We start from the raw sequence: 10,146 nt of genomic DNA, 5'->3' as shown, positions 1-10,146 counted from the left end.
TTCCCAGTCACAAGAGGGGAATAACAAGATGTCCCTACTGTCATAAAGTACTTAGACACTTATTAAATAATAACGCTCAACTAAGAGCATGTTATCACATTGTTGTTATTTCCCCCATTCTTGCTCCAGGAAGCAGGGAAAAGATATTTGACATTATTACAAAATCCATACCTGGAGGCCAGCTATTCCTCCCAGATACTAAGATCCCTTTGGATTTAAAGCCTAGGATAAACATGTCCTCCATACCTGAGAAGAGGGGACTCAACCCCAGGCAGTATCTGCCTTTACCAAGATAGGGGAAAGGACTGGCACACTGAAAAGATGGAGAGATTTTAGAAGGATGCTGAGAAAACATGAACCATGTTTTTCCTGACATTGGGAAAAGGCCCTGAGCTGCTCATCTCCACCGTAACTTACCTTCAGTGTCATCTCAGCCACGAAAATTGCTGTGAAAATGTAGTTGGACACAGTGAGAAAGATTCTCTCCTAGAAAAAAACCCAAACAGACAGAAAAAGGCCTTATATGTATGTTGACTTCTTATTGATCTGAAAGTTGGGAAAATAAGAGAGGTGCCTTTGGCAAAGGTCAGTGCTGGGCAGCTTTTAGCTCACACACCTTGTGCTTGGCCCTGTGCCACAGCTGGGACAGGATCCTATGCAGCTCTGCAAGAGCATAGTGGATGGGATTTGGAGTGCATCCTGCAAATTTGGTTTCAAGGCACTCTCTTCCCTGTTCTGCCAGCGCTGCTCAGCCCCGACCTGCTGCACTGACCTGGGACTCCTTCCCGAAGGGCTGCTGATCACCAACACCGGACTGTGTCTAAGTGCAGCAGGGGCTGGGGGGGTCAGCTAAGGCAGACATGCAGAAAAAGCCATTTCACTTGCCATCTTGAGCCATCTCTAAGATAGCTCAAAAGCAGCACACATGAACGATGACATGCCATTCCTACAGAATGGAAGTTACTTCTATCTTTTAGTTCCCAGTCCCTGTCCCTTTTGCCAGCCATCTGTTAACTGCAGGTGCCTGGGGGACTCTCACTCTCCAAGAGAGAGGGAACTAAGATTGCTGTATTATGAAGTGGGTTGCCCTGTTATAAGACCCCGCAGGGGAAGCACATGCTATGTAAATTACTAATACTTGGGCGTTTAAATAGATGAGTGGGAACCTGTGTTTAATGCTGAAGTTCTTCCAGAGGTCATATCAGTGCCAGGAACACTTATGAACCTCTGTCAGAGGCTGTGCTAAAAAGTAGGTGGGAGGAAATGGTGCTCACCGTGCTTCTGTGTTCAATCTGCGGTCTCTCCAGGGCAATGGTGATGCAGTTCAGGAAGATGAAGGCCAGCACAACATAGTCAAAAAGCTTGTGAGCAATGATGGTTTGGCAGAGGAGGCGAAACCTGCAAGAGAGTTCCAGTAGGCACCTGTGCCTTGGGCAGAGCAAGTTTAGGAGCTATGAGGACAGAGAATTGAGGGGTCTGGCCAAAACTGAGCTCTGATGTAGCAGTTTTCCTATCACTGATACTGATGTTCCTTTCCATGGCAGTATCCCAGGGTGGCCCACAGTCACACAGGGAGCCTGGAGCAGAGCAAGGGCAGAGCAAGGAACCAAACCTTCATCCATCGCCCCAGTGCCAGAGTGGTTTTCTAACCACTATGGCTCTGTGCTCTTCTCTTGCCCTGTAGAGAAGAGGCTAAGTTTTACTTTTCCTCCCAAATTCACACTTTGTACCATCCCAAGGCAAAGAGGCCACACACTGAAAGCTGAGGAGAGGCAGGTAGGTTGGCTGTCACGGGGACCACACTTCTGTCTGAAAGACACTGTGCCCGCTAGCATAGGTGTCACGTGGAGCAAAGAGCTGTCCCTCAGGACCTGTAATGAAACCCCCTTATTTTCAAGGTGCGATGCACATGGGTGAGAATACTGTTGGCCGGGATACATGGACACTTTCTCCTTAGAATTTATCCCAAATTTCTATTTTCAGGCAAGAAGAATTCTAACTTTGCCCTAAAAGGTGTGATATGGCTGCTGGTAAGTTGGTACTGGGACTGAAAATGAAATGGAGAGACTGTTCTGGTACCAGGGGAGGAAATATCAGTATTATGGAGTTAATAATACATTCCTTCTCCTTTTTGGGTTAACGTTAGTATTCCCTGCCTTGCTTTGCTATAAATATTTATGATTACACAAAAGAAAAATGGGATGCTCCAAAGGGAGGGAAAATCACAATAGCTATTTAGGATTCTCATCCTTCCTTTTATTTCCAGGATCAAGGAAGAGAAATGTTGTTTGGATGTAGAAGGGGAGACAAAACACATTCCCAGCCGGTAAGTTTAAACTTGCAACCTAACACGCAGTTCAACAGAACATGCCCCATCTTCTCAACCCTCTCATGGCAAAAAACTGCACAAACCTGTTTTGTGGAGAGAAGAGATATATGGACCAGTCTTCTCGTAATTCACACCAGTCTGGCTTATAGACTTCCATCATCTTCCGGATGCGAAAGCACAGGCTCTGGAGGGACGCAGCAGAAGCACATGCCACTGGTTACCTTCCCACTTGCCTGAGAGTGGCACTCTTCCTTTCACATCTAACCCCAAAACACCCCTACCTGCAGTTCCCTGGGTGCACTACCTGCCTTTCTTGAAGGCCTTGAATGAGGAAATGGACTCAAAGAGCAACAAGCCACTAAAATGGAGGTAGGACCTGTTTTGCCAGGGCTGTTTATCTCTTGGCATCTGGTTTCCTCCCCAAATCATTACAAATAAAACTGCTGGTGTTCTTTCTAGAGCAGGACATTGTCCACGATGCCTTCTCCGAGCTGTTGGAGTGGCTCTGTTACACGAGGACAGTGCTTCCTTGCTACCTCAGCTAAACGAGAGGCCAGGACAGGAAAGCCTTTTGGCACTTGGGCTCGGAGGTGATTTAATTTCATACAGCATATATGTCTGTTCAAATGTCTACTGATCCTCCCTCCATTTCTTCCACCCTTTGATCTGGTCACAGGTTGGGCATTGTGGTCCCCCAGGCTGGCACCACAAAACTCACTTGCCTTGTGTCTTGTGCCTGTGCTTCCTGCTCTGATCTGCTGAGGTTCCCCGTGCAAAGCTCTCGCTGCTCACACAGCCTGACCTTTCCTAGCTGTAGAAATTACTGGCTGCACTGCTCTGAAATAACAGCCCCCGAATGACTGTGCACGTGCCTCTCATCTGCCTTCCTCCCCGACATCCACCTGTACGACTGCCTCACATGCAGCCTGACAATGTGGTTTGAGCTTGTCTGGGCCCAGAAGGTCCTATCTGTGTTCAATGTTGTCCTCCAGCTGTACTTTAAGCACTTTTGCAAGCTCTCCCATCCATGTGGCAGGAAGACTGAAACTTGAGGATGGACTTGGGGGTATCCCACAGCACTGCGGTGTAACACCAGGTTCCTTCCACCAAATACTCACATAATCTATCTCTTCATCATCCTCTCCCCGGTCCTTGCAGTTGTTCATCTTTGGGAAGATCTCCTTGGCAATACTGGGCATTTTACCATTGCAGTCTTGATGCTCGCTGGCCCCAGACACTGGCCCCAGCTTACGGGTCACTCTGTGGCCAGACGGGACCGAGGCCAACTCCAGCAGGTCACAGGAGCCTTTGTTGTCTAGGGAGAGCGTCCGGCGGTGATGAAACACCCTTCCCGTCCCATCCGGCTCCCCTTCTGCCACCTTGTGCCTTTCCCCAGACAGGAGGGATTCGTGCTCAGCAGAGGGAGGTTTGTGCTTCAGGCTGTGTCCCCGGGCCAGGCTGTTCCAGCTGGAGCGACGGCTCCCCCAGGCCCCGCTGCGGCCCCAGGCACCGTAGTGGGAACTGCGGGAGCTGGACTGTAAGACAGCGGAACAGAATGGGGACTCAGCGCCTCCGGGCACAAGGAGGGAGCGTGCGATCCTGTTTCAGATCACAGACTTCTCCCTGGGCCTCTAAGCCAGGAGGCTGCCATTTTTCAGCTGTTGAAGAAGTTGCATGGTTGGGAATTTAGCAGCAATCTCTGTAAATCTGACAATAAATTGATAATGAGCTAGGAAAGGTGTTGGCTGTGATTACTTTATAGCACCATCTGTGTGCAAAGCACTTACAGGGAAGGTAAATAATAAAGCCAAAGGCCAGGTGCCTGATGTTGTTACTTACACCAGCACAGAGCAAGAATAAAATTCTCCAAAAATCTGATTGGCAGTTTTTTACACCACCCTGGGGTAAAGGATAACACAAGGTACGTGGTGATGGATAACTTGACACACTACCTTTGAGTACAGTCTTAGCAAAAGGAAGAAATGGGAGAAACAGGCTTGCTGGTTAGTCTAGTCCAACCACATCAGCAGCTTATGCAATAACTAGCTGCCAGCTCTCCCTGTTTAGAAATAACAGGGGCATGAACCCTTTGAGCACCAATGCACCCTGCCAATGCCGTGTGTGTTAGTGGGTAGAAAGCTGGTGTTACAAGGTGGACAGATCTGAGATGCACTGGCTGGGCAGCCAGCAGTGCTTGGGGAAGTGCTAAGGGGCAGCAGAATCTGCTATGGGGAGCTCTAGGTCAAGATTGCTCTCTTCACTGTTACAAAAGCTTCCAGAAAACCCATCTGTTATGGGACTTGGCAGTTCTGGCACCACCCAGATAATCCTATGCTCTTGACTCACTCAGGGCATCATTTTGTGCCCTATGCTCTAGGAAAACAAGGAAAGGGCAAGAGGACAAGACGTGTTTCGCTCTAAGAGTGAGACACCATCTCCTTGGTGTTCCCCCTCTCCCATGAGAAGAATATGAAAGAGTTGAGTTCCACACTCAGTGGAATACAGATCAATAACCTGGAAACAGACTTCAATAATCTGGAAATTTAGATAAATAATGTGAACTGACCTGGCTTCCTAAAGACAGGCAATGTGCTTGTGTTAGAAGCCTACAGCAGCAGTGCAATCCTCCGCAGCAATCTCCGGACAATGGCAGAAAGACAACAGAGTACTTGGACTTCAGAAGGAGGGTACGAGACACATTTCTACTCACTCACTCACCAAGGACCGCTGGTCATAGGTCATTCTCCCCAGGGACATGACGCTGCTCTTCCGGGAGCCAACAGCAACACGGATCTGGTCAGGCTGCAGGGAGTTGCGTGAAGAGTTAGTGACCCCCCCAGCAGCCACTGGTGGGTTGGAAGAGGGCAAGGATGGGTCCAAGTGTCCATTAGGTGTCACAGGAATTGCACAGAGCTTGGGATCTGGGTGGAAAGATGCAGAAAGAAGAAGAAATAGAAAAGAAGAAGGTGGGTTCCTCACTATCCAGTGACTGTTTCAATGTCTAAGCTGTTTAGCATGTTAGCAGCAGCTAACAGAATATTAGTTGTTTAGCATCAATCAACATCAATTCCTTCTGATTTAGGGTGCTGTGGCAAAAGCAGGGGAAGCTGGGAGAGTTTGAAGTATTCTCCTCAGTCCCCAAAGCTGACAGCAGCTCTCTTTGGAGCCAGACAGATGAGCAGAGTGCTGGTCAGGCGGACTCAGGCTGACAGGCAGAGCAAGAAGCCAAACCCTGGCAGCGAGGGGAGAGTGTGCTTCTGCATGCCAAGAAGGGACACCTGCATCTTCAGGTCTGAACAAATACCACCAACTGTCAGACTGGCTATTTAAAGCAGTTAGGCTGAGACACCGAGGAAGAGACTAAGATGTGGGAAGACCCACAGCCATCTATGTATTGGGGTGACCTTCAAATTCCTGCAATCATACTCTTCATCCCAGTCTATCCTACTACACTGGGCCTCTTCAAATGATTGATCATTGACCTTCAAGATCCAGGACACCTTTGAGGGGTATGTTAGGTGCTGTGAAGGACCATCAGCATTTGTCAAGATGGATGGAGAGGATGGGTTACTGGATTTTAATGCCTGAAAGGACTGGAACAATCATTTTTGTTTGACCTATTGCATAATGAAGGCAACATATCCTGACCTGCACACAGCATCACAGCTGTGAGTGCACCAACAGGCTCCATAATTTCTTCCCCACCTGCCCTCCTAGGGGTTTGGCTGCCTGCATTCAAGGTAAGCTCTAATACGGTGCAGCCATGTAACCCAGGATCAGACTGCTATGAAAACAGCTAAGTTGCAGGAAAGAGCTGTGACAAGCCAGTACTGGAGGAGCCATTGCTCCTTGCTGTGGGAGCAGCATTTAAGCTCAGACCTGTGCCAGTGGTCCTTGTCTGGGCTACACTGTGAGTATGCCTGTCCTTGCACCTTGCTGATCCTGACCTTGTCTCACTGACTGAACTTAATGGCTTGACCTCAGACCTGCCTCACCGCTGTAGACTTGCCTGGCAATCATTTAACCATTGGCGGACCCTGGCTAGTGTCAGCAGCCTGCTCTGCTCACCTTGTGCGAGTATTGTGCCTTTGTCCATGTGGTCCCTGCCCTCCTGCATGCCTGACCCTCCCCCTCGGCTCCTGGCTCGCCATCCATTGCAGAGCAAAATACTCTTGCTGCTCCCAGCCACCAAGTCCTGTCTGATGTATAATACCTCTTGTAGCAAGACTTGCAGTCTTCAAGGAAAGACTTCAAGGGGTGGAGACCTTACCCAGCAGTTTGTAGGCAGACTGTTCCTACAGTTAATTATCTTCCCTTAAAAATATGTGGCTTTTTTCAGTCTGAATTTGTCTAGCTTCAGCTTCCAACATTTACAATCTCATTATGCTTTTTTCTGCTCAATTAAAGAGCCATCTACCATCAGAAATCTCTCCTTATGGTTGGCACTTACAGAGTGTGTGATCAAGCCACTTCTCTGGTTTCTCTAAGCTTCATTAGCCTCTCACTATGAGGCAAGACTTTCAGATTTGTTCGAGTCCTTTTTAATGTGTTAGTATCCCCTATCCAAATGTGGGGCCCAGATTTGGACACAGTGTTCCTGAAATGGTGCCACTGAAACTAAGCCGAGACAGGCTCACTTCTCACTCCTAGTTGCCATTCTGTAGATAATTCAAGAACTGCTCCCCTTATCTATCACATTCTTCAGGATGCCAACACGTCTCAGTTTTTCTACAGAGAACTCCACAAACTAGCATAAAGTTCAAAATGAAAACTGGTAGGTTCTTGGAGATGGGAGGGAATTTTCTGCAGAATCTGCTTTCAGGTTTCTCACTAAATGGCAATGGGAGATAAGCAAAGGAGGCTGTTTGAGCTATTGTACCTGAGCCTTCCTGGACCTCTTGGAACTGATCTACCTCTTCTATGTTTGATGAACTCTGATCTTCATCTGAGTATGACCGGTTGGCATCACCCTGGAAGACACAAATTCAGAAGTTGGGAACTCATAAACAGAAAAGACCATTTGTTCTTGTCCTTCATTGCTGGAAAAACTGTAAAATCCTCCTTGACATCCAGGCATCAGTGTGATCACTAGGAAGAGTCTCGTGTGACCTGGGATGGCTGATGTACTGTGTTCTTGCTTTTGGAGGGGCAAAGGACTCACCCTAGTAGGGTAGGGTGTGTTGCACAGGGTGGAAATTCTGAACTCCATTCCAGAGGGCTTGTCTCTTTCCTTGCAAGGATTAACACTGTCTTTTTTTTTTTTTTTTTTTTTTTTTTTTTTTTTTTTTATGAAACCCACCCTAAACTTAACCAGGGGAATGACAGAGGTGTGATACTTTGGGAGTCCTCCACCCCAGTACCCTCAAAATGTCTCCCAGGTCCCCCTTTTAGCAGCTCTATTCCTCCTCCCAATGAGGCCTCAGTGGCAACTCACCTCAGCCTGGAACCCCTCCACAAGAATGGCGACCAGCAGATTGAAGAGCACGTAATTGCCAAACGTCATGAGAGCCACAAAGTAGAGGGATGCCCATGGCGAGGTGGAGGCCATTCCATTATAGAGCACAACATTCCAGTCTTCCTGGGTTAGGATCTGCAACCAGAAGCAGGGGCCACATAAACATGAAGGAAGAACACAAGGGGGATTCTCAGGAAAGGACAGTGAAAGGATATACATTAGGACCACCTCAGGCCTCTTAACTTCCCCATAACCACACACCCACTGCCCACTGTCACTGTCCAGCTGTGGTACTGCCCTGATAACGTTAGCTGAGCAAGAAGAAACACGAACGGCCATGAGGGCACTTGCTGAGATGACAGTGTTAAAATATGGGAGTTGCCACAACAGGAGTGACCTTTGCAAACTGTCTCCTGGGAAGGAAGGAGATAAACCCGTCATCTGGTTTCAACACATAATTGTTCTTCCTCCAAACATCACATGCTGGAGCCTCTTGTGCAGCCTTTTTTTGCTGTCTGGGGCAAGTGCAATGCTCCACTATGGGAAAAAGCACCTCCTGATCCTCTTCACTTTGCTCTGGCCCACCTGTAGAGAGTAAAGTGGGCTCACCTGGAAGACAGTGACAATGGCCCACAACAGGGAGTCAAAATTCTTCCGGTCAGGAACTGTATCTCCTGTGTCTGTCCTGAGGCTGAACTTGCAACCGAAGATGTGCATTCCTAGGATGCTGTTGGGACAAGAAGTGGAGATGGCATCAAACATAATATCTCTGCCGCCATGAGCTCATCAGAGTCATTCTCTTTTTCCACCTGACCATCTAATGTAACACCACAGAAGCAAGGGGTAGTACAACACAGCCAGACCGCTGGGACCTATCTGCGAAGAAGGAGCTGTGTATTGCACCCCTATAGCTCACCCAAACCCCTTGCTTTCCATCTGTACTGCCTCAGGGCTCACATATTCCCTCCAACCTGTCCTTCAGATCTGCTGTCTCCATCTTTGTCATTCTTGTTTGCTCTCATTTTTCTTCATCTCCCTACCACTGCATCTGTGCGATGCACTGACAGGTTGCTTCCTGCTGCTCTTCCGCTAGAGTCAGCCTCCAGACCGAACTGTTCCTGCAGCCAGTGTTGATTACCAAGAGACCTCACCTATCCTGCAATGGGACATTATGCTCAACGTGCGCATTTGGTGGCAGTATTTCTCCACCCCGTCCAGACGAAATCTTCAGCTACTGAACCCAATTTAGGGCAGCAGTAACCTCAGCCCTTATGAATAAAGAAACGTTTGTCAGTGCTGCCTGAGCCTAGAGCAATGGGCAAGACAAATCATGCAATCATGCTCCAAAGTTGCTGTCTACATCAGCCATGCAATGTCTCTCCAAAACATTGTGAAGCAACTGACTGCCTCCTCACCTGAATATAAAGATGAAGAGCATGAGGAGCATGCAGAAGGTGGCTACATTGTCCATAGTCTTCATCAGCACCACAAGCTGGCGGCGCAGGGCAGGCATGAAACGCACCAGCTTCAGCACCCGCAGGAGACGGAAAGTCCTCAGCACAGAGAGGCCCCCGTCTGACTGGCCGATGATCTCCCAGATGCTACAGCCCAGAGAGGCACAGGGAGTACAAGGGACAAAATGAAAGACAAGTGAATGAACAGAAGAGAGAGACGAATAACAATCCTAATCCAAGCTTTCACCTCTGCATTGGCAGCAAGTATAAAGGGGTCAGAAAGAAAATCTCTTTCAGCAAGATATAATTAGAAATATATACCATAGTCTTGTGTGTAGAAAGCTGCATTTCTCCCTTAAGAACACGAACAGGGCACTGCATATTGCAGGAATGAGGAAACAATTGCAGCATTAAATTTCAGCAAGACAAGTTCTTCTATCACATATTAAACCTTTGTAGCATCCTTAATTTGTGCATTTTTAAAGTATTTCACAGCTAACATTTATTGTGGACTTACAAGGTAATTGCAACTGCCTCCATTCTACAGAGGAGAGAACTGAGAGACAGAAATGCTATGTGGCTTGCCTAGGGTCGCCAAGTGTTGGAAAAAGACATCTTGGTCTCCCAACCCTTGGCCTTGTGTGTCAGCTCAGCTGCTAAATCCTTTTTGAAAAGGCATGTGAAAACATGCAAGCTCTGTGGTACTCTTTTCTATGTGTATTTTGGTCGATCCCCGAGGCCCTTGTCACCTGATGATAACGATGATACTGTCAAAGATGTTGTAGGGGTTGCGGAGGTAATCAAAGAGACCAAAAGCAGCAAGTTTCAGGATCATCTCCAGGGCAAACATGCTTGTAAAGACAACGTTGCTGATCTCCAAGATGTTGGTCAATTCCTCTGGCTGGAGA

At 47.9% G+C, this 10,146-nt stretch overlaps 1 protein-coding gene across 1 annotated transcript in view; it reads right to left on the bottom strand.

Moving 5' to 3' along the window:
* CACNA1I (calcium voltage-gated channel subunit alpha1 I) overlaps nucleotides 1-10,146 on the bottom strand; it is a 169,214-nt gene that overhangs the window by 23,671 nt on the left and 135,397 nt on the right. The window contains exons 10-19 of the mRNA XM_035903190.1: nucleotides 9,988-10,139; nucleotides 9,200-9,385; nucleotides 8,394-8,511; nucleotides 7,764-7,919; nucleotides 7,209-7,299; nucleotides 5,048-5,250; nucleotides 3,448-3,864; nucleotides 2,413-2,513; nucleotides 1,275-1,398; nucleotides 418-486 (exon numbers count right to left, since the gene is read on the bottom strand). Coding sequence (XP_035759083.1) covers nucleotides 418-486; nucleotides 1,275-1,398; nucleotides 2,413-2,513; nucleotides 3,448-3,864; nucleotides 5,048-5,250; nucleotides 7,209-7,299; nucleotides 7,764-7,919; nucleotides 8,394-8,511; nucleotides 9,200-9,385; nucleotides 9,988-10,139 — 1,617 coding nt within the window. The remainder of the gene's footprint in view (nucleotides 1-417; nucleotides 487-1,274; nucleotides 1,399-2,412; nucleotides 2,514-3,447; nucleotides 3,865-5,047; nucleotides 5,251-7,208; nucleotides 7,300-7,763; nucleotides 7,920-8,393; nucleotides 8,512-9,199; nucleotides 9,386-9,987; nucleotides 10,140-10,146) is intronic.

The sequence above is a fragment of the Egretta garzetta genome, unplaced genomic scaffold (assembly GCF_000687185.1).
Source record: "Egretta garzetta isolate BGI_Z169 unplaced genomic scaffold, ASM68718v1 scaffold51, whole genome shotgun sequence".
Taxonomy (NCBI): Eukaryota; Metazoa; Chordata; class Aves; order Pelecaniformes; family Ardeidae; genus Egretta; species Egretta garzetta.
The sequence above is the reverse complement of the archived record's forward strand: the minus strand, read 5'-3'. Positions and strand labels throughout refer to the sequence as shown.